The 24,765-nt window shown below is 38.3% G+C and overlaps 1 protein-coding gene across 2 annotated transcripts in view; it reads left to right on the top strand.

The window, feature by feature from the left end:
• The window catches only part of SHTN1 (shootin 1), a 56,136-nt gene extending 31,689 nt beyond the window's left edge, over nucleotides 1-24,447 (top strand). For both annotated transcript variants that reach the window (XM_026067066.1, XM_026067065.1), the window contains exons 8-16: nucleotides 2,417-2,563; nucleotides 3,884-4,037; nucleotides 6,334-6,439; nucleotides 8,358-8,440; nucleotides 11,777-11,886; nucleotides 12,556-12,609; nucleotides 14,494-14,614; nucleotides 15,550-15,733; nucleotides 24,243-24,447. In XM_026067066.1, the coding sequence (XP_025922851.1) occupies nucleotides 2,417-2,563; nucleotides 3,884-4,037; nucleotides 6,334-6,439; nucleotides 8,358-8,440; nucleotides 11,777-11,886; nucleotides 12,556-12,609; nucleotides 14,494-14,614; nucleotides 15,550-15,733; nucleotides 24,243-24,447 (1,164 nt within the window). The remainder of the gene's footprint in view (nucleotides 1-2,416; nucleotides 2,564-3,883; nucleotides 4,038-6,333; nucleotides 6,440-8,357; nucleotides 8,441-11,776; nucleotides 11,887-12,555; nucleotides 12,610-14,493; nucleotides 14,615-15,549; nucleotides 15,734-24,242) is intronic.
• Nucleotides 24,448-24,765: the final 318 nt, after the last annotated feature.

Genomic DNA, 24,765 nt, shown 5'->3' with positions numbered 1-24,765 from the left:
TCATAGTAGATAAACTGCTATGTTTACACAAAGATGGCTTCTAAAGAGATGTCGTTTCTGTAACAGGACAGGAGGGTAGCAGACTTTTATTCAGTGTTGAGGAGTTCTTTACCAGTGATTTAGAGGTCTTTCTAAAGTATGATTACTCAAAGATGCTGTTTCTTTTATTTTAAGAAGATAAAATGTTACACAAATGAATGAGTTACAATACAAAGGCAAAGCTTCACAGCTTGGGATGGGTGGCTGGGTTTGGTTCTGAACTTCTATTGTCTTTGAATTGTTTTTGCTCTACTAGTATAAGATTATGCAAACGTAATCGATTTAAGTGGCTGGAGTTTGGGATGGGGAGCTGATGCAAAGTGCACATTCCAGCTGAAAACAGCCTACAAAGTTTTCTGGAGTACCCATCTAGAATTGCAGCGTTGTACAGAATGATTTGTTCCATGTGGCAAATCTGCGTTAGATAACGCCTGTGCACCTCGCAGCAGGAGGCCATGCAGGGAGCGCAGGGAGCAGGGAGCAGATGGGAGGCCTCCTCGCGCCCACATGCAGCCTCCCTGTGGCGCTCTCTGCTCCGTGTCTGCTTCCCGTGAGCTCTTTGCCGTTCAAAACAGGAGGCTGCGGGCTTGCAGCGCGGGCAGCGCTCTGTGGTACCTGCCTGTGCACTCGCTCTTTTCCTACAGTAAACAGGAGGCAGATCACCCCATTTTCACTGCGCAGGACAGATAGCAAGAAGGCAAACTCTTTCTCTGCTTAACAGAAGAAGTTGCTGCAGCTGTTCCCTGCAGTCGCAGTGGTTATCGTTTTTGTGCTACTGTGCAACTGTACCACACAGTGGCCTGTGTGTTACAGTAGATTTGTTTTTTTGTTTGTTTTATAACAAATGTAGTACTAGAGCCTGTATTCATTGTTTCCTCTTCATCAAATACTTCCAGTTCTTTATTACCTGCCTCATGGCACAGCTTTGCCCAATGAAGTGTTCATTATTGGTTTTGTTAGTATTAAGGCCGCATCAATTGACTCTTCTTTGCACGCAGAGTCACGCAGGCTGCACTGTGAATAAAAAAGTTCAGCGCGGTCAGCAAGCTTCTCTTTCTGTTTGTGCAGATAGAGAGTCGCTTTCTAAGAAAACTCACTTGAAGTGTCCGTGCAAAATGGTGGGTAGAATGCTTACTACAAACCTGAATTAGCTGATGTTTCTTTAAAATCCAATTGTATTTAAAAAAAATCACACAGCAGTGTGGTGGCGCTGGACAGAAAGAAACCATTTGTCAGCATGTAGTATCTGTAATATTGGCTCATGAATGAATAGTATGGGAAGCTGACAAGATCTCATGGAGCTTTTATATTTTTGAAATTTTGTTCTTAAAACACCTTGCTCTTGCTGTGCCTATGGAAGAGTGTTTTAACAGTCTGAGGGAGTATATCTCTGTTCTCAGGCTGTTACTTCCTGCCAGCATGCTTTGCTGACCTCTGCATGCTCATCTGAAATGTTAACCTGACCCAGTCCCTGTTTCTCTTGTAAAAATGGGGACAGCTGAGTTCAAGAGTGGAAGCCCCTGTTGCCTGGGGGGCACCCCTCTGCCTGAAAGCACATCAGGATGGAGAGTAAATTCCTTGAGGAATTTTCTTGGCAGGAAGCAATTCTTTTTTTCTCAAAATTCCTAAATGGACTCAAAGAAGCAGATCCTGTCACCTAAGGAACTGCACATACTGACAGCCTCTGCACCTCTTAGGTGAAGCCTAGAGATATGTGTGACATTTGTATCAATGTCATGTCTCTAGACCATTTGATTTTTTTTTTAATTTAGCCACTTTCCACATCAAAAATATAACTGGGAAAAAGGAAAGAATACAAACATCAGAAATAAAAGACTGAAATTGCACCGATATGCCTTTCCCCGGGGTAGGTACATACACTAACTGCACAAACCCAAGCTGAAATTCATTTTCCAAGGACACTCCATCATTCAGATATCCACGTAACCCTCAGATAAATGCACTTTATGCCAGAGTGTGCAGGTGTGTTTGAGGAGATTGTGACTTAATAGAGATTTTTTTCTCAACCCTGTGCTCTTTTAATCTCTCCAGAGCTCCCAGAATAGGAATTGGATTGTTCACATTTCTAGGAAACAAAATTCAGAGATTCATTCAAATTTGGAATGCTGCTAACATGCAGGTAATTTAGGTGCAGCAGGCGGGTTGTTCCTTCAGCAAACACCTGGTTCCTTTCAGTGTGCACTTAGCTCTTGTAAGTTTTACTCTTAAACTTCCTTTCCCCTTCCTTCTCACCTTCCCCCCCATCTTCACACCATGTTAATTTCTTCATTTTGTTTCCAATTGCCCTTTTTTCTAGGAAAGCGTTAGTCTTTCTTTAACTACTGTTTTTTGTTGGGGGTGTTTTTTGTTTTGACAGATGTTTATTGAACAGAACAAGATGAAAAGGCAAAGTCAGCTGCTTCTGCAAAATTCTGCTCCTGATCAACAGCTTTTGAAAGCTTTAGATGAAAATGCTAAGCTGACTCATACATTAGAAGAAGAGAGGCTTCAACATCAACAAAAGGTAAAACAAGATTACTTTTTTGCCTCATGCAGAAGTTTTTGAAAGCTTCCTGAACTTAATGAGTGATATGAATTGTCATGTATTTGCTACGTTCAGAATTATTTAAGATTTTGTCCCCCCAGAAGTGTTTATAGTCTAAAAACTAAGCTTCAGAGAAGATTATGATCCCCTTCTTCTGGGTCACTGGTAAGACATCAGTGCAGAACCTTCAGGCTGAAGTTTCTGGTTTAAGTAAGTATTTTATTTTGGATGCCTGTAAAGCCCAAGTTTAGTCATAAGCATTAAATGAAGTTCCATTACATGAAGAAGATGTGACAGGAGAATGTTTTGGACCTTGAGGAGTATAAAGGCTGTTCTTCTAGGGTAAGCTAAAAAGACCAGAGGCAAAAGGTAGGCAGTTCATATTTGTAGTCTGGTCTCTTGCTAAAGAAATACGTGGAAGAGCCAGACATACTGGAGCAGGGAAAAGCTAAGTAAGTGCTGCAAAATGGTATGAGACGATCAAAAGTGATAGGATCTAAACGATTATAATTTTTGAAATAGGATGATTAGATCAATCTTTAACTGTGAGAAATCTCCATTGCTTCACTGAGAGCATGAAAATGAGTTTCCTCTTAGATGTGAGGTCTATTCTTACAACTCTTGTTAGTATATTAATGTTAGAAAGAAGTACATAGTTTCTCTGCTTTCATGAATACAGCGACACTAAGATTATATTTAATCTCTCATGCTTTTGAATGAATGTTTTAGGAGAATGATTGCCAGTTTATAGAAGACTTCTAATTTTTGGCTTCTTCAAGACTAGACCAAATTGTATGTATTTTAAGGGGTTTGGAAGTGATTGCTACTGTACACCTGAATGCTGCCTCTCAACCTGATGTTCCATAATTCACCCACTGACATCTGTGTGAGCTTTGGCAAGAGAGTTTAAATAACAAACTATCAGTGGAGCAGTCATTAAGAGATCAAGAATGTTAATATTCTTCTGCTTCAAATGAAGAAACATTCTGAAATAGAGCTTCTTCAAATGAAGCAACAAAAACTCCGTGAAAAGAAAAAGGGAAAATGTTATAGCGTAGGTACTTTAGGGCTACAGGTGTTTTCCAAGGGAAAAAAAAATTAGGATTAGAATAGAAGATTCTGACATCTCAAAAAGATCTATCTAGCTCTCATTGAAAATATCTGTCTTCTCTGTGGGAATTATAGATCACTGTGTACTAACATATTTTCAGGAATTACCATGCCTGATAGCTTATTCATCAAAGGGAAGGACAGAAAATACCCTTTATTGTAATGAATGCTATTGTTTGACAACTGCAGGTCAAAGAATTGGAAGAGCAGCTAGAAAATCAAGCACTACACAAGGAGATTAGCCGTCTTAAACAGCAGCTAGAACTTTTGGAAGAAGATAAAAAGGAACTAGAGCTTAAGTGTCAGAACTCTGAAGAAAAAGCTAGAGACCTAAAGCATTCAGGTAAAATTATGTAATGAATTTCAGTTAAGAAGTACACTTGGGTGTCTGAGTGGTGCACATGTAGAATTATACATGTTATATATGAGACCCAAAAAGCAACAGCTGTTGCATAGCTGACATCCAAACTTGTTATTAACAAGACTAGGTTCAGTAGATGTCTTCAGCCATAGAACAGGTATGTCCAGAATGTATTTGAAAGAATAAACTTTTGAAATTTCTGTAAGGTATAAAATGTTGTTAGATTGCACTGAGTCTTACATGTAGATATATATATCTGAATGTGTTTCTATGTGAAAGAAAAGAGTGCTTCATATTCAGTGCAAATGTACTAGTTTAAATGTATCCCCTTTCCTAGTTTTAAAAACAAATTAAATTGGATAACTCTGGTCATTCTTTTGCAAAGATGAAGGATGATTTATCTGATTATGGAGTCTGCGTTGCATGAACTGTACAAAAACATCCCAAAATTTTCAAGCTACCAAGCATTCAATAGTCTTGTGATAGAAGGCGCCAGTGAGATTGAAGGAATGATTTAGCCCTTCATGCTGAAATGTGAGAAAACTCATGTTTCTCAATGTTTCTACTGATGTGAGGGGATTTGAGGTTTGGGGTTTTTTTTTCTTTTCTTACAGATATTTAAAAGGTAAATACTGCATTCAGAGCCCTGCAAAGGGAATTAGCTAAACAAATTCAGGGGTCTTTTATGGCTTGTATCTGTGAGGGTTATTCATTTAAATCCTTGTACTTGTAGTCAAACATTTTATTCCATATTAAGTGACTGAGAGGAAGGAAGTGGTCTTTCTAGCTAACTGTTTGTGCATTTCTTCAAGATTTAAACTAAAGCCCCAGAAATATGGACAGAAATGATTCATGGAATATTTTAAAAAGAGAGACTATTACAATTCAGATATTCATGCAGTTGTTCCTAACAGTGTAGTGCCTGGCCTGTTTGCAGCATCATACCTATTGAATGAGGAAATTTGTGACCTAATGCTCTTTATTTAAAATTGCTTTTATAAAGGGCCCCTGTTGTGTGTGGCCTTGCTATAAGGAGTGTGGGATTGTGGTTGGTTAAGTATTTGCATGTGCCTTTACTTTCAGTCCTTGTTCAGTTCAAGGCTTAAGCGGGTGCTTAATTTTAAGTATGTTACCTGGTCAGGAAAGAATTTGAGCCCTGATCAAAGGAGACCAAAGTCCCTATCCTTATTTAAGACTCAGTGAGTATCCATGCCTTTCTGAAACAAATCCTTAACAGCAGGATTACCTTTAAGCTTGTTAGCAGTCTTGCTTGGAAGAATTGTTTGGTGTTTGAGTTTTACATTGTCCAGCCTTAAAGATAGGCCTAGACAGGCCATATGAGTTCTTCTCAGCTGCCTTAGAAACGATCTAAATTTCACAGCAGATCCTTTCCTTCTAGATGTTCGCTCTTTAAAATTAATTTATCAATGTAAAAATTATATTTGGAGTTTAAAGCAACTAATTTTATTTTTTTCTTTTACTTTAAATGTAAGTGTTAAAGGTTTAAATTTAATAAATTTAAATTTGTAATTTTAATTTGAAATAGAATTTAATATATGAATCCATCATCACAAGAACTGAAGAACCGTGTCCACTTTGGAAATCTTATTTTGTGCTTCTGTCTGAATTCCTGCTGTATTCACAAGCAATTGCTAAGAATTTTTGTAAAAAGAAGAAATTTAAGACATTTTTCCTCTGTTTTTGCCCTTCCCCAGTTAATTGCATTTGACATTTCAAGTGCAGAAAAGTAAGTAGCTTCCACATTTGTTTAGACAGGGATCTGATATAGCAACAGGAGTAAAAGTATTTCTTTCCCTAGTTTTGGCTTTTTTTGGGGGGAGGGGCAAAAAAGTACTAAAGTCCATCAACAAGATGCAGGTATAAGACTAGAAACTGAAATGGTTTATTTCCTCATCTTTCTTTAGTTCATTCTAAAATGCAAACTCAAATAGACTTCAAGGTGAATGTGATGCATTTTTCCCTGCCCTGTCATTTTATATGAAGAATTCAATATGAGAGAGAGCATCATTTTAATTCCAAAAGTAACCCAGGTTGTAGATAACTAGTCTAATAGGAATCCTGTGCATCTAGAACACTGTTCTTGGTGAAAAATGTTGCCAAAAAATAGGAGTTCTTAGCAATTGAGTGAATTAGTCTTGTTTGTTTTCCAGTTAATTAGTAGCTTTTTTGCTTAAACCAGCAGAATATTTTTTAGAGCTCCAGCAGCAGGTGTGGGAGACAGAGAACTCACTCTGGTTTATTTTATTTTCTTTCACAGTTGATGAACTTCAAAAACGAGTACAGCAGTCGGAAAATCCTGCACCACCTCCTCCACCACCACCACCTCCTCCACTTCCTCCTCCCCCTCCTCCTAACCCGATAAGGTAAGTGCTTAAATCAAGAGTCACAGCATTAATGTTCTTGCTGAAGCAGAATGCATTGCATGAGCTTGCATTCAAGCAGGAAAAATGTCTTTAAAGAAAAAAGGTTTTCTCTACCCGTCTTCGGCTTCATTCCTTCCTTTTTACCAACAGGACACTGTCTGCCCTAGCGGGTAACAGACCAACACCCTGACCAATTTTGAACAGTGTCTCCCTTTCCAAGCCTAATGAATTGTCTAGACTGTGACTTTGGTGGAGGAGGGATACCTGTCTCCTCTAAATTTATGAGATTATTTTTTTCGATTCACCTGATAGCTATAATTATAAACTTGAGAAGTGCCTATCTGAATCTGCTGCTAAGAATACCCCTTTGAAGCAAAGGATATGTTGGATTACTGTGCGTCCCTTCCTGTCAGATACCGGTGATGAAAATGCTGACTCCATTGAGTTCCCACAATTGCTTTCATAATTTAAAAAGAAAAACACCCTGTCATTGAGCAGTTTTGGTGAAATTACCAAAATCAAGGCTGAGTTTTTCAAAGCACCTTAAAAGAGGGTGACCAATATGATATATCGGTTATTAGAGCCAAATTAGTGGAGCCCTAAATTGTGCTTAGGTAATTTTAGGAACTCGGCTAATCTTCATGTTGGGGCTACTTAGATGCTTGAAATAAAATACCTACTCCAATGCACTGCTGGACTAGGGAGATAGAAGTTCACATCCCCTTTCCTGCCGTAACAGTCCCAATTTGTTTTGGAAACTTAATTTTCCAGAGGTGTTGAAAATCCAGGAACTCTCCCAGTCATGTATAAGCACTTGTTTTTGAACATCTTCCTTTCTTAAAAAAACAACAACCCCCCCCCGCAAAACAACAAAAAAGTAAAAGATGGGCTTCGATGACACTTTCTGACCTGCTGCATTAGAAATTACATTCAGGAGTCTTGTTAACTACTGAATTAAATATAGAAATACTGATGATTATTAGGCAGAATTCATGCCTTTGTGCATCTTGTTCTGTTTTTAAAAATTCAAAACAAAATGTTTTCTGAACAACAGTGTTTGGTCATTTGCTCCTTTTACCTCCATTAACTCTTTTGGCTTGCCTGCTCCTTTTTCACTGATGTGTAGTATGAATTAAATTGTGGTTTTGTATTTTTAAGTTCTAGTCCTTTAATAATCAGGATAGATGACACACTTTAAGCCCTGTAGTAGCTAAACCAGAGTTCTTTTTCAAGCACCGTGAGGTCATGTATATAAAGGTTGTTTTAAAAGCTAGACACTGAATGCTGCTTTTTTCTGGTACTGGGTTTTGACCCCTTATCTCAGTGAGGTCACTCTCCTTGTCCATAATGACCAATACTTAATAAAGAATGATAGGCCCCACTGACACGTTAGATATGTGTTAGTGCTTATATATGGGCTTTAAGATGAATCATTTCCTTGCCTGAACTTTTATGTTTTGACTATACTTAATGATAACTATTTGACACTAAGAAGATTACAAACAGAAATCTTGGAGTTGGTGAGGAGATACTGATCACCATATTTAAGTGTCCTCCGAAGAATAATATTTTACTTTAATATCAGCAGCTCTTCCTTCCTTTTTTTATGCCAGAGCAGCTTTGATCTGTCATGCGTCACAATGAGGTACTATCTTCTAATATTCAAAGTTGAAGTGTTTTGGTTTGTGCTTTATCTCTGTTAAAAGAAATTTAAAAAAATCTGGTGTATTTCGAGGGGAGGCACTGTGGGGGGTAATTCACTACATAGGTCTGCATTTGCAAATTGTTAAATGAGCCTTTTGTAAGTAGCTGTTTAATCAGGTAGTAAGCAAGCTGTTGGTGTGTCGTATTCAGAGTTCATTCTAACAGTGTGTAATAGAGGACAGAATGACAGTCTGCAGTTTCATTTTCCTGAAAGGTCTCTCATGTCAATGATTCGTAAGAGATCTCACTCCAGCACCAATGTGAGCAAGAAGGAGAAACCTCCTCAGCAGGAGTCAGGTATGGCTCATATTCTTTTAAAGTTATGTGGATTATTCTCTAGGTACTGCAATACTCCTAGTGAAAATGAACTGCAGGTGCAGTATTCATGCGTGCAGTGGAACCACCATCCATGTCCTCAGTGTATTCATCTACCCTGCAGCCCAGAAATATGACTGCAGCCCAGGTATACGTGCTCTGAGATAGCAAGCAATATCTTTGGCATTGTAGCTTTGGTATTGCAAACTTCCTCAAGATCCCAAGAAAATCTGCATAGTTCTTTTTGCCATTGGTGCCCCCACAACTAAGCTGGTGATCAGCAGCCAATTTAGTGTGTCCAAATGTGTATTTTAGTAGGAACAGTCTTTGAGGCTGCAGATCCAAAAACATTAGAGCAGACCTAGCACTTGCTGTAACTGAAAAGAAGTTCTGATCTTCCTTCCTCTTGCTCTGATGCTTATCAGATACGTTGCTGAGCTGATTTCACTCACAAATCTGGCAGAAAAATGTGTCATCTTCTTTCCCCCACTTTGGGGAGAGGAGGTTCATGTTTATTTAGGCTCACAGAAGTACCTGACAAGTTGAGCACTCAGCTGACAACAGAGATGTGCTGAGTGAGATGGATGGGGGGGAACAGGATGGATGGCACCATACTGTTACGGTGAATCGATGGAGCTTGTTGAGTTGTACCCTAGGAGTTTGGTACTGTCTGAAGCTGTTATACTATAGCAGTGTGAGAAGCTCACTCTATGCCTATCCACTGGATGTGCTACAGCATGTCCAGTACTCTACACATCCACTGGTTACCTGGAAGAAGGAAAAAACTGAAGACAAACCCAACAATCATTAAGCAGAGTGCAAGTTATATACAAGATAATACAGGGAAATTTCTGACTACCAAATAGCTTCTTTTTTGTGATTTCTTCTGTCCAGAACCTCTCTCCAAAACTAGTTTGTTGAATGCTTCAGTTTCATATCTCAATTTTTATCTTATGGAATTACCACTCGAAGTTGACTGGCTCACTATGCAAAGTAACAGCTAAAATTGTGTTTTATTGTTGTTAATGGAAGCTGGAAACTAAGTAGGGTGAGAAGAGGAGAGAAGTAGATTTACAAATGATTATGAGTGCCTGAAGAGTCAGAGCTAGTCAGACCAGTGCTGCCAGTCAAATAACCAAGGTTTCCCTCCTTGTGTCCCTCTCTATTCTGACACAGCAGTTTGTTTGCAGTGAATTGCTTAACTTGTTTGCTGCCCCTTAAACAAAGCAAGGGGCTGCAGAAGGCAACTTCACTCAAATCATGTGTTTGTTTCTTTTCAAGACGGCACAAGTTATCCATGGTTATGGCTATAACTGTGAAAGAAAAGTCACTATTAGCAGACTGTAACTGTATGCAGACATGGTTGGATTGTTAGGTGGGACCAGCAGGCAGAAAGTAGGGGAAAGGAAGTACTGCCTGTTTCATTTTTTAGGTGTGGAACAGAGGAATAGAGTGATTTGGGCAGGTCCCTTGGGGGGTCTTTGGCAACTGGCTACCAGTCTGAGAGAAATAAGGTTGTTGGTCTGGGTAAAATAATAACAGAAGTGACCTTGTACCTAGATCTGTGATGAAGAGTCAATCTTATTTTCAAGTTCAATTATGTTGCCTTCATTTATGAAGTTTCTTTATCTTCAGACATCTTAGATGTTTTGATTACATCTTTTTGTTCAGATTGTTAGAGTGATTGCAGGAAATACTGTGAAATTTACTGAGTTCTCTGCACCCCATTCTTTCATTATTTATTAGCAAACTTTAACAGTTCTGACCTTTCTTCAATCACATATAAATTGCTTCTTTTCTTAATAGTGGACCTATTCTTAAAATTTAAAAAAAAAAATTAAAAAAAAAAAAGGAAAAAGTTCTTGCTTGATCTAGTTATTATATCCAACTTGAGGCTTGTTTTGACCCTTGTTAAGGACTTAGAATGAGTGATTTCTATTGCATACCACCAATTAGTCTTTTATATTTGAAACAGCCTGTTTGTAAAATTAAAGCCTGACATTAAATTGGCTTACGATACAGAAACTGCATTTCTATGAATCATCAATAGTACCCTGACAAGGGAGAGAGCAAAAGTCTATTTAAAATTCCTGTTATATAAGGCACTACATAACAGCTTTGAATAGCATCCACCGTATTTCTCCATGTTTTTCCTTTAAGTAGTCTTTTTTCCCCTTTTTTGTGTGGCACATTATGTCTTTTGTTACATTTCCCAAAACACTCATAAGTTAACAGGTATTGTTTAGCTTCATCACACAGCTTCCAGTTTCATCTGAGTATTTTGTGGTCATGGTTCTGCATCTCTTGGAAATCAGCCGGTTTCTTTCATGGTGTTTAAGTTTTGCGCTTTAACTCAATGCCATGTTCTTTAAATGTGTGTTTTTTGTTTGGGCTGAGATGCCAGTGTATCATTTCAGGAAGGTTCTTAAAGCTGTCTGAAATATGAGACATATTTTTGGAGTCCCTTAACAGGCTAGAAAGGGGTCTTACCGTGGAGTGCTGTCAACTTGTCCCGTGTTAATGAAGCTGTGGAAATTTCTGTTGAGCCTTAGTAAACAGATACAGTGGAACTCGAGCTGTATTTTTCACTCCTTGGTGCTTCAGCCTATAGCATTTAGCTTTTGCAGCTCCAAACAGTTATAGGAGTTTTGCATTTTTCAGGATCTTTGCTTTTCCAGACTTATGCAGGCACTGCTATTTGACATCTGAGAAGTCCACAGCTGGAACATCAACATGTGTAAATTGCCATTGTATCCCTGAACAGATTGTGACAGTTTAGCTGAGAGCAGGTATCCCTAAAAGCCCTGAATCCAGAAACCAGAATTCCAGATAAATAGAAAATTGTTGATTTGAGAAAATCAACAAATCAATCAACAATCAACAAAAGAAATGGGAATACCTTCTAGATGTACTTACTGTGAGGTAAAGTGCCTCTTTGCAGTGGGCAAAAGTAAGGATAAGATAGTGGTCCTGTAAGAAAGACCCTGTGAACAGCCTGCTTGTGGGGAGAAGAATGTACATTTATGCATGTCATTTATGTTTTTAATAAAGCTGAGCAAAAAGCATGGATTTGGATTGTATATGAGCAATATGCATTGCTCATACAGGCATGAAGAATGACTGCAGGTAGTATAACTAAGTACGTTGTATCTGTAAATGCCATTTCATGATTACAGCTAAATTTATAACTATGGTAACAGGCTGTGTATGACAAGCAAGCTATTCAGGAGGTTATGTGTTTAACATATATGTTTTTCTTTTGGGCTATTTTTCTGTAGTTCGTGTCTGTAATGTGATAAGCTCTCTGATTTTGGATAGGTGAAGAAGTTACAGATCTGAAGAGACAAGCTGTTGAAGAAATGATGGACAGAATTAAAAAGGGAGTTCATCTGAGGCCAGTCAACCAGTCAAGCAGACCTAAAACAAAGGTTGGAATAAATAGAAGAGTAATTATATTAGCCACGTACAGTAATTTATACTGAAAATAAATCAGATTTTCCATAACACATTCAAAAGAATATATTTGTTTTGCTTTTCTCTTTGTTTGGTTTTAAATCAAATAAAATAGAGCAGCAGACCATGTAGCTGAAGAAGGGGAAAAAAAGTGAAACAAACAGTACACAAATGCCCGGGTTCTTTGAAAATGAAAGCAAACCTCTGGTAAACAAACAGCCATGGAGAAACAAAAAGCCCCAAGAGTATAACTGGGTAGTGTAAATTGAATGATCAAGAAGTCTGCTGTACTTAGCACTATTTCCTCCTTTTATGTAACACTCAGCACTAATACATGAATATGCCTACTGTAATATAATGCTTACTGTCTTCATAAAAGCTTGAAATAGTACCCTATTAATCTTTCTTAATGTATAGGCTGTGGTTTATAGTGTTATTTTTTGAGCTAAGACTCTTTTCTCCATCCATATAAGAAAATAGATTGACTGTTAGCCATGTGCCCATGGGAGAAGAGACCAGAGGAACATAATACAGCTGTACACCTGTGTCCTCAAGCACAAAATCTGTCATGGTCTGTTTGAGCTGGGTCAGATTAGTAAGCATGTGGGGTTATTCTAACATGCATGTGTTATGATTGCTTACAGCCAGAAACACCAAAACCCTCTGAAAGTGCAATGAAAGAACTGAAAGGGATTCTGGTAAGAAAACTTGTCATTTATGTATCGTTTTTATTTCTTCACACAGCTGACAGGACCTACTGTGCAAAACAGCTGAGTATTTGAAAGTTCTGCATTAGCACTTTGGTTTGAAGCTGTAGAGCAGCTTCAGACTGAATCCCCTGATCATCTCCACTTGCTGCATTGGTCCTATTCATTGAATGGTTTTGGTCTTGCCAACAAAATTTGTTTTGGAGAAAACTAGCCCATTAATTCTGCTCCAAGATTGTATATTCCTGCCCCTACAGGGGATGTGATGGTCTGCACATGCAATAGGTCCTTTGGAAACCTCCAAAGTGCTCACAAATTGGGACACTCAGGAAGAGGGACCTGAATAAATCTGGTCCAAAGTAAAGCCCCTGAACTGCACGTATAATAGATAGGGTTCTCAACATAACTGATTTGAGCTCCTGCTCTCTTCTGCAACACCAATTTTAGAAGGAGCAGAAAGAAACATATAGTCACTGTATTGCTCTATCTAGCTTGTTGCTTTCGAGCCCTTCAGGATATTTGCAGTATAAGACATGCTATATAAAATCCAATTCCAGTCTATTCTTGAGACCAGTCATTATGCACAGTCAGACAACAAACATGGGGGTGGGAGGTGATGGAGTAAACATTTGTGTTTGTTGTTAGTATGCTAATTATGCATTTCTTGTAGACCTCCATATAATTGTTAGAAACAAAGCACATTTATATTCTGTAAATTGCAGAGTCAGAGCGACTCAGTTGCTCATGTTGCTCTCATATACATACATCATTTATACAGATCTGAAGAATATTACTCACTAATAACATACCTGCTCAGTTAAATTTCAAATACTTGCCAAAGAAAATATTTTAATTTATTGAGGGAATGAGAAAGTTTGAGTTATTTTCCTGGAATCCTGAAAGTAACACTGCTTTTGCGACTTGAGATGCAACTTCCTTTTGTCATTTGCTATTCCTGCTCAGGAGTTATGTGCTTGTCAACAAAAGATATTAAGAATATGTTATTCACACTGTAGAAAAATGCTATGCGAGTCTGACACAGTTGGGAAGGCTGAATAAACAGGCTTCCTGGGGATTCCCAATGATGGCAAGACTCAGAGGGAGACTGAAATAGAATGTGGAACCCAAATTTTCAGCTACATTATAAACATTTTGGGAAATTTTACAATCAATTGGATACTGAACCAGGAGGCAGTAAACTCCCATCAGTTGGTGCAAGGCAGCAATAGCGTGGATTTGTATTTTGTGTGCATAGAACACCATTTTAACCAGCGGTCTAATCCTGTGAGCAAGAGAAACCATGAAGTACATGGAAATAGACTCAAGTATATGCCAGATCAGCTAGATTATAGAATACAGTAACCTACTGCAGTTGCAGCTAGTACATACTGACTTCCTCACATCTGTGTCTGCACACCTGGGTGCAATGCAATAGCACACTACAATGTAAAACATGCTGGAACAGTGAAATCTGCCCTTTTGCTAGTACAGTTAATTATGACTGGTATCGCTCTAGCAGTGTTTTAAGATCCTTTAAATTTTAAGAGAAGGAAGTTGGAGGATCCTCGCAAACATCAGAGTTTGTTCATTAGTGATCCAGAGCATCTGTGTTAAGCTTGATAGCTACTCTCTGAGGAAGGTAAATACGGTTAGTCCATACATAGAGAAATCCAGGTAAGGGAAGGAGCGACAAATCAGGCCCCAGGGGCTCTCTGTGAAACAAGAGGGAAAGCTTTGCGCACTGATCTAGGACTGCAATTGTTTTTCTGCAGTTTAAAAGGTTCTTATATACTGCTGCTGATCTGCATTGTGCATATGGGATGTTTGGAAAGGCATAATATACACAGAGTGCTTCATGCCTGTTTCTTGCTATAGGAAACACTTAACAAATCCACTAGTTCTCGAAGCTTAAAATCCCTTGAAACAGACAGCGGCGAAACAGAGCTAGAACGAGTTCTGCGACGCCGAAAAGTGACAACTGACCAGGATAGTGGCAGTAAGTGGCTAGATTCCTTTATAGTCTGTGTCCTGTCCCTGCATTAGGGCCTCTTAAAGCTTTGCTGTGTCTTTCAGACCTTTGCCATTTCAGCCAGTAGGTAGAACTCTGCTTACTTCTACTTTGACCCTCTTCCCCTTCACACCTGTCCCTTTTTCATCCCTGTTTTCTCCAAGAGATGCCTCTGTCAGGACTTTTTTGCAAATGCATCCATGCACACACATACCTGCGTCCTGACTGGAGTTACGACATTGTTATTGGAGTCATTAGTCTCAGTCTCCCATGAAAGTACTCTTGAAAGTAACAACAGGTAGAGAAATGAGGGCATACGAATGCTATTTTGAATTAGCCTCCTCTGCAGAGCAAGGATCTGCAGTTTTTAAGCTATGCTTCACTGTCATCATCTTTAAGAAACTGTTGATGTTCTCCCTGGTTAGAAACACAGGCTGTGCAAGCGTTAAGTCTGTGCCAGAATCCATGCAGACATGGCTGGTTTTAACCTCACTGTAAGGGTTATCTTGGACTTTGTAGATAGACAGTTCACTAATTACTCATTAGTGTTAGAACAGACTTTTTTTGTAGGTGGGTTGGCCCTCACTCTAGCTGCACATCAAGCTGGGAGAGCACTGAAAAGCTGTGACTCAGTTGTGCTGTGATGGCAGCAGGATTTACCATTTCCCTTTGCAAGGGAATTGAGTGCATGACTGTGTAAGCAAAGCAAGCCCTGCTTCCAGTACAAGAAAGGATTAACTTTGGAGCAGAGAACAAAAGTTGCAAGTATGGTATTTTGATACTTTCCCTGCACTGCACTGGATGCTGTTCTTTAAAGTCCCATTTTGTTTCTTGCAGTTAATTTGAATTCTGTTGTGCTTATGTGTCATTTCCAGACCAGTCAACTTGGATAACAGAAGTGCTAAACTTTCTTTCGGTTTTAGGTCCCACTGGAATTTTGGCCACATCAGAATCAAAGTCTCTGCCTGTGTTGGGCTCAGAAGCCAGTGCTGCTCAAGCAGCACTGAACAAGAAAGAACTGGAGACGGAGTTCAGTTGCAAAGTACCTGATTCAGATTCTGTTTCTAACCAACTAAAGGGTAGCACAAGTTCCAAGGCTACATTAAAGTAAGTAAAATATAGATCTCTAGCCATATTTTCATATCAGATCTGTTTAGCTGGTGCATTTTGAAAGTGTTTTCACATCAATTTTGGTTAACAGGATTAATGTACAGTTGTTTATCAGTGATTCCTGAAATAATTCTCAGTCTCATTTGGGGGTGGAAGTTGGACTCTGTAATAAAGCTCTTCTTCCCTTAGAACCTGTGAACATTCTGCAGAAAAGAACTCCGTGGTGTCTGCTACAAAAAAATACTCAAGAGTTTTTGAGGAATAGCAAATTTGAGTTTTTTTCCATATCTTGCAGAGAAGAGGAGACAAAATTATGTAGTTCTTGATTTTTAAAAAGGCAATTCTAATCAAAAGTTTAAAAAAATAGTAATATAATTCATACTGGTCTGTATGCAGGTGTGTGGAGTGGTTTCCATTGGACCAAAAGGAATGTACATTGTCCGTCTTAAAAATGAGGGTCAAAATGCTGAATTACATTTACATCTCATGATTAAGATTAAAAAAAAAAAAAGTCAGAGGTGTGTTTGCACAGACAGGCTGAGGAGTCTTTTATCACAACAGACTGAAGCCTCAAGGTGCCATTTAAGCATCAAAGAGTTAATTCTGCTTCAGAAATATTTATTTCAGGCAGATCCGGTGGAGGATAGGTTTGTTTTATAACAATACCACACTGCTTTTGAAATTAGGCTGTAGACTTGCTTCAGTTCCCTTGCCAGGACGTTTGTCAATTTGTCACTTAAAGAAAAGGAAATAGATGAGACAAATCAGTAGAATAATGTAATCATGGCTAATTAAACCTCTGATTTCCTGTTCTATCAGTTAAAAAAATACCATCACTACCAATTCTAGCAAGTCTCCATTGCTTAGTTCAAAGGAGTAAACCATGACAAATGAGCTGGAAATTCAGTTCACATCTATTTTTATGAACTGATATTTACTTTACTCTCTTGCAGCTACTTTTATCATTTATTTTTGAATGGACAAAGATCCCAGTTTCCTTTTTGTGTCCTACAGTTTTATTTAATTCCCACTGAGTTTTAAAAGCAGACTGCCTTTTCCAATCATGTATTTTCCCCTTTTATTTCATTTAAGTATCCTTAAAATAAAGATGATCTTCATTTTAATTTAATCAGAAAAATGAAGATACGTCAACAGTTAATTTGACATGAATAATGCTATTGCATTTTCTTGAACTAGTGCCCTGTCAGAAAGGTGAGGTTGTTCCTGAAAATACTGCATTTGTAGTGTGTGTATTTCAACTATTTCAAACAGATAACCTTAATCAGAAAATACAGTAACTCCTACCACCTTTTGTCTACCTTTTATTCCACCAAACTAAGTGGAAATTGCATTTACAAGAAAGGAAATGAAATAATTGCAGGCCCCAAGGTCTTGCAGAATGTGTGGTGAATTGACAGTGAAAAGGATCTTGTGTTGACAGTCACAGTTGTTACATGCTATAAAAGCATATGTTAAGCTCCATTTATTTTGCAGGTTGCCTATACGGTGACATCCTAAAAGACACACTTTGTTTTAATTTATCTGTTTAAAGCATTAAAAGAAATGTGGTGGGCCAAATTCCTTGGTGCTGCAGGGCTGCTTTGCACCAAGCCACTGGTGTAAACCTGCTTAATTGGAGAGACTCATCACTGAGAATTGTTTTCCAGTGAGGGAGAGAAGGTGCTGAGACTCTGGTCTCTGCTGCTGCTGGGCTGCCAAGGAGGATTGGAAATAACCAGGATGCTCCATACTATGTTGAAATGCAATTACTTTTCTTTTTCTCTTGGGTACTGTTTGCAGCAAAGGTTAGCAGGAGCAGTCTCCAGACTCCAGGGCATATAGTGTTGTTTTAGAAAAGAGCTCATTTGAAGCAGACATCAGAAGGAAGTTCATTTGTCTAACATGTCTGACAACTTAGCTCAGTAATTAAGTGGTTTTCTGGACTTCCCTGGGTGCATCTATATTAATAGTTTGGTTTGGATCAGGAGTGTATTTTTGAAGCAAATCCTCCTATTGTCCCCACTTGCTATGCTTTGATGTGGTCTCAGTTCACAAACTGGATTCCTTATGGGTGAAACTAAATCAGAAGATGTGCTCCAGCCTTTAATGGCTGCTCAGCCCAGGGGCCACACAAGAACTAGTTCAGTGTAAAACCCCTGAAACATGTTATGAGGACATCAGTCCTCAGCACAAATTGTTTCTCCCTCCAACTCTGTTCCTATCGCACCACACTACGTGCTGAAGTAGACCTAGCCCATTTTAACTAAACAAACAATATGTTGTTTGGACCAGTTACCCTAAATGACAAAGGCATGCAGGAGAGTTATTGCGGCTCTTCTCCTTATTCACACCTCAGGTAAAACCGCGTAGCTCTCTCATCACTTGCAATTCCTTGAAAACTGGCAAAGGCGTGACCTACTTCAACTGTTTTCAGCAGCTAAGCAAACCTTTTACAGCGCAGCAGAGGATTGCATGTCTCGTAATTACCAGGTGTCTCTTCCAGTGCAGTATTTACTCTTTTTTCTTCAGCTAGATTTTAATGCATAGCTTCCTATAGAAAATCTTACAGATATTCATGCATGAGGTATTTCTCTTTGCTACACCGTCCATTTACAAAGGCTTGTAATCTGAAGGAGGAGTAATACTTACAGACATTTAAATGCTAAAAGCCCTATTCAGCATTCTTTATTCTTGTTGAGTAACAGTTAAGCACACCTGTTCTCATGGAGCAAGAAGGTCATGTGTTTGAAAAAGACTCAGTCTTGAAAATGTATCTATGAACAATACTTATACAAAAGTCAGGTCATTGAGCAAAATCCAGGATTCCTCCTCCCCCCACCAGGAAGTGACAATCTAACCTTAATGCTAATGGGATCAGAATTTCAGTGTTTGGTTTAAATAGGACTCCACACATGAATCTAGTTACTCATGTTCTTAAGTGTTACAGAAGCATTAGCCTAACTGAATCAGTTGGGACACTTGTGTTAGTTGCTTAAGGAGGGATTATGGAAATGGACTGTAACATGAACAAATACAGGTTAATTCTGAAATGTCCCTAGACTCAAACTAATTGATGATATATCAGTCAGAGAAATTAATTCAGAAGAAAAATTTGAGTTTTGAACCCAAATTATACCAGTAATTTAGGTATCATTCAGTACCGGAAATTATTAAAACAAAGGTTTGAGGCCATCAGGCAGCTGATTTGGAATGTGTGAAGTTTAGCTGGAATGGTGGTGAGGGAAAAGGTGCAAGTAGTATGTCATGTAGAGAAACAGAGGCCTTCAGTATTCAGGTAACTTCCTCTACAAATCTCTCCCCAAATGTTTGACCCAGCATGAATGTAATTCTGTGACAATTTCTCGGAAGAGAATAGGTGACGATTTGTTTTCTTGAGAGCAGAGAGTTCCTGTGGCTCCCTGTGGTGTGCAGACCCAGAAGGGAAAGGTGTGTCTGGCTCTGCCCCTAGTTTTTTTTTCCCCTAGTACTTTGTAAACATTTTGTTTCTGGGCAGCAGAGTTCTCTGTTAACAGGGGGAACCACAGAGGAGGTTAGTCTTAATCTGATGATTTTATACAATTAAAGGATTTGTCCTCCTTCTCCCGGCTGTAATCTTAGTACCCCTGAATCATCTACCAGCTCTGCGGGAAGCAGCTCAGCCTCAGCTAGGCAGAACTACAAAGGTTTTCCAGTGCAGCTTGAACATGGGCAATTTAGTCTGAACAACAAATGAAGAAAACAATGGGATGTTCTGGAAGTTTGAGAGTCTTCTCATTTTTAACCATTTTAAAAGCAACTGCCAGATATATTTTTCTTAGACTGTGTGTCTATGTGCTCTAACTCTCAGTGGGGGTAGCAGCTCGTCAAGATTCCTCATTTAAATTAATTTGCCCATCTTTTTGAGCATTTTCTAAGAAAAGGGCCTAAAAATGGGAACAATTTCCTATGACTTACTCCAGCATGCTAAAGCTTGTCTATAATTCAGTTCTGCTATTATGTTGACAAAATTCTACTCAGCTAGATTTAGTAGAGGGATTCCTGAAATGGAGAAGGTTCCTTGTACTTTCTTCACAAACATCTGGTATGAGAAAGTATCAGAAAGAGGAGGAAAGTCCTGAGGAACCAACAGACTTAATTCACTAGCATCACTGTTTGTATGCCCTTTAATTTCCATTTGAAAAATGCTATACTATGACAGAATTTTTTTGTTTAATAAAGACTGATAAGACTTACAATAATAGTTTGTGCATTTCTTACTATTTTGGGGGTGTTAGTCTTTGGTCCAGCCTGTTGTATTCCATTGTCTTGCTACAAATTCTGAAATATTTAATAAATACATCTGTAGCTTTTATTCTCAGTAAAAGGGCTGAGGATAAATTTGACCCACCTCTTGTGGTCTGGCATGCAACAGATGGACCACAGTGGCCTTCTGCAGAGTTGAGACCCACTATTCTGTATAGACTGACACGATGGTCTGTTTAATGTGGGTCAGAGGCAGGACAGCTGAGCTGTTGTGATTTGGCAAACTATCCTAGTGTGGTAGTATGGAAAGAACATAGCGATTAGAGTAGCTGTAGTCTGTAGAACTGCCCTGTGGTACTGTACCAGATTATAGGTTGAGAAGATGTGTTTTTCATGCAGGCTTCCATTCTGTGTAGCCCTGTAAGTAGAGCTTGTTTGTATGAGGCGTGTTGCACACAAGTGAAGTCCGTCTCCAGCTCTGGGGATCTTGTAGGAAATAGGGATGAGGGGAAGGGTAGTTAGGCAGAAAAATACCAAGCTATTCTTGAGATGCAGCCATGGTTTTTAAGCAGTACAAAGAAGTAACTGGTAGTGAGTAACTGTAAAATTAGCATAATGCTTCAAATATGATCTTTTGGGGGTAAGAAATAGCACCAGTTGAGTTTACTTTGGTTTTAAAAGCAATTTTGCTTTGCAAAGTGATTACAGTGTCCTAGATGAGGGAGCTTGCTGAAAGACAAAGTATGCTAATTTGATGCCATCCAAATGTTGGCTTTTGAATCAGAAATGACTTCAGTCATGCCAGCTCAGGTCCCAGGCAGAGCAAGATTGTATCTACCTGGAATATATCATGCACAATGTACTTGGGAACCAGTCTTTGCTGGAATAGATTTTTGCCAGAATTTTCTAAATATGGTGTAAGAAACATGGGTTTTCGTACGGTGTTTTCCTTGGGTGGTTTCCTTTAGGCTTCTGCACTTACATATGGGCAAGACTTTGTCCAAAAAATTTTGTGTGATATTTACATAAAATTCTGGTTTCTAATGGAAATATATTAAAAGAATTTCATGAATAGAACACCAAGCAAGGTTAAATAATGCTAAGTTTATAATATTAATCGATGGAAACAAAGAAAATCCAAGTATCAGTTAACAATCCAATCCTTAGTCTGCATTTTCATACTGCTACTGAAAATTATTTACAGAAGGCACAGCAATACTAGTTCACAGGTTCATCAGTGGTAACCCTTTATTTTTACATCTTCTGTAGCTTCTATAACTATAGAAATGGATTATATTGCTCGTGATATTCCTATATCGCAAACAATCCTTCACAAAACTACATGGGAGTTTGCGTATCCCATACAATTAATCTAAAATATATTTATCATCTAAACCTGGATTTTACAATATGAATTTTGTGTATTTAGTCATAAAAATACAATATATGCAAACTTACAACAATTATGTGTGGATAAGTACAATAACACTAGGTTCTCAATTTCTGGCTTAAATATATAGCTGAACAAATAAGAATGCTCTTAACAACATCAACAATCTTAATGAGGAGAAAACTCTTTATAGAGCTAGATGCGAATATCTTGGCTGGACAAATTTGTAACTGTTCAAAACTGTAGCTAACTGCATCTGCACTAATTGCTTTTCTAAGCTTTATTTATAGTAGCAAAATTTGTTTCTTGAGAGAGACCATCAAAATTATGTTCATTCTTGCACTGAAACTTTACTGTGCTTGCATTCTGCTCTTGACAAACTGTTGAAAATGAGTTATGAATACCTGATAAATAGGGTTAATAATTTTTAACAATACCTCAGCTGTAACAGCAGCACTCTGAGGCCGGTGCAGCAACAGTGTGAAGGATTTGAAGAGAGGAATGCTAGTAAAATGAAGTCTGAATAGTAATTCTTATTTTTATGCCTGAAACGTTATTTAATCACTGGTTTTCTCCATTAAACTACTTTATATCGACATCTTTCTTTTTTCTGTCCTTTGAAGGTGGTAAATATGATTGCCGTTTTATCCATTTTTGTTATAAATGAAACAGACTTCAGAGCGTTTGGCTGTGCATCAGTTGTTGGAATGCTGCCATACACTAATGCAGACTCCCCACTGTGAGCCCAGTGAAGAATTATACTTTGATTCACCAGATTGTATTAAATAGTCCAGCTGTTGGGATTTGAAAGATAGTTACCTCCAAAGTGAAATAAAAATGAACTTGGCATTTATGGCTTTGACCATTTTTATAGTGTTGGGCAATCAGCTTTTCAGAGGTAGCATTTTTTAAAATAACCCTCTTCTGGTTATACTGCTTTAAAAAGTTTAATTTGCTATAACATTCAAAATACACCACCTTGTATTTTCCAGAATGATTGGCACCTTTTCCATAAAATAAGCATTATTTTCCTTATAAAATCACTAGCTTCTGATGATAGTCAAATGAGTCTGAGAGTGTATCTGTTAGCACCAATTTCTGAATTAATTAACTTATACTGAAGTTCTAATGTTAGAGACAATTCTTGTAATTAAAGCTTGAACATGGAATTTCATTTGATACATCCATTGCATCAGTAACAAGCTGAGTAAATTCTTTCTGAAATAGAAAATGCAACAACTGTTGTTTCTGTGATTTTTTTTTTTTTTTAACCTGTATATTTGCTCCCTTCCAGACAGGTGGGAGCCAGTGCTCTCAGCCCCATGCTCTAATTGTTGAGTGGGCAACCTCTTTTTTCTGTGTCTTTTTCTCTGAGACAAAGACCGGCGCAATAGAGGGCAGTTCCATACCAGATGGATCCACTGCATGAATTTCTTCTTCTGCCTTCCAGTTGATTCTACTTTTTCCTTTCAACCATTCCTTATGTGTAAGCAGAAAAATAAAATATGGCTGTCGACTAGTAAATGCAGTTGCATTCAGTGGCTCTGTAGTGAGGCTTCCCATGAGAGCTGAACTGTGCACTCACTGGTCCCTGTAGGACCTTGCTGCACTAAGCATTTTTGTACCTGTCCAGTTCGGTGGTTGTAGCTGTATCAATGTAGACATCTGTATTGTGTTCATACCATTGTGCAAGGCCCTGTCTGGAGCAGATGTGCCTAGCATGTATGTGTAACAGCCTTGAGAACAGTCTCTTTAAACACATCTGGTTACACACCAACCTGTAGGAACTCCTCAGGCATATGGAGTCCCATGTGCTCTGGAAAGCATGATGAAGGGAGTGTAAGCCCATGCTGTAAGCTGTCTGTCTGCCTATGTATGTAACAAGCTAGGTCTTGAGGGCAGCCTTAAGATGGCACAGACATATCCCTACCTGTGACTTGCTGAGGTCGTGCTGTCCCAGTGTTTGCCTTGTTTTGTGCTGGTACATTTTATGTAATCTAAAAATGTTCCTGCATGTTTCCTACACAAGTACAAAGCTTCTGAATATGTACAAATGCTTTTAATGTTTATACCATGATGCCAGCTTAGACAAATCACCCTGGTGTCTCTGACCTTTTTCTCCTCTCTCTCTGTGCTCAGAGGGCTTTTTATCTACAAAAATATCTGCATTGCAACGAGCAATGAAGACATAATCTCATTTCTGAAGTACAGAATGTAGGTCTAATGTCCTCTGCACTTCAGCAAATCCAGTAGCTGAATTTTCAGAAATCATTCACATTCACTCGCCGTGAGACCACTAGCAGCCTGTTGGTGCTGAGCCACCATGAAAATCTGGTTACTTACCTTTATCTCCCTAGCATGCAGTAAAGTTTAGTATAGCAGAAGCCCTGTTCAAGCTGTTCTGGGATGCAGATGTGGAGGAGAAGCATGTTCTCCCTTCAGGATACAGCACTGATAGTATGTAGCCTACAGAAGCTACACCTTTTCTTTGGGTGCAACTTCTCCAATGAACATGGGGGAACCTAAATCCAGGTCTGAGAGGTACTGAGGAAAAACAGATCCTTAAGATTATTTTTAAACTGATTCCTTCATAGTCTTAGGATTTTTTCAGTGCTTTTTAAGTTCATTTTTTCCTGTTAAATATCTGGTGTGGCTAGTTTAATAAATAATTCCGAAAGGGTAATTTGATTTACATTTAGTATACTACTATGTGTATGTAACAGCTATAATCTGTAAATCTGTATTGTACTTTAGTATACCTAGCCTGGTCATACATGCTACTAATAATAGAAATGCTTTTATGTATATTTATGTTCTTTGTCCTAAATATATGAGCTGTTACCTGTATTCATGTATTTTTTCTTTTTTCTTTAGATCACCTAGTCATACGGTATTTACAAGAAAAGCTTCTACCAGTGAAAAAGAGGCAGAATCTGTCGTAGTTTTAGATCCTGTTTCCACCAGTGGGGAGTCTGAAAACATGCTAAATCAACACAAAATGAATGAAAAAAAAAGTAAAGCACTGCATAAAGAAACTAGTGTCGAGAAAATAAAAGAGACCGACAGTTCTAATTGTTAATTGTTATGCCAAAAGGCTGTAACTTTGGGGAATCTTTATCTGGACATGTAAATTGCTTAGGTGTGTTACTAGGGGCTACAGTCTGTACTCCAAACAGTTTTCAATAATACCAATTGAAATGGTCTTTTTTAATGCAGTTTTGTTATATGCATTAATGGGTTAAATAACTATGCATTACTCAGTCTCTTTCACGTTTTAATGTCACTGGTATAGTTAAGATTTTCTTAGATACTGTCAGTTACCTCTTCTTTAAAACTGTGTTTGAAAAGGGTTTCTTTAATTATTCTTTTCATGAAAAGATACTTTTTAAAGGTCTGT

Source organism: Apteryx rowi, unplaced genomic scaffold (genome assembly GCF_003343035.1).
Source record: "Apteryx rowi isolate R43461 unplaced genomic scaffold, aptRow1 scaffold_253, whole genome shotgun sequence".
Classification (NCBI taxonomy): domain Eukaryota; kingdom Metazoa; phylum Chordata; class Aves; order Apterygiformes; family Apterygidae; genus Apteryx; species Apteryx rowi.
Note: the sequence above shows the minus strand (reverse complement) of the source record. Positions and strands in the feature narration are given on the sequence as shown.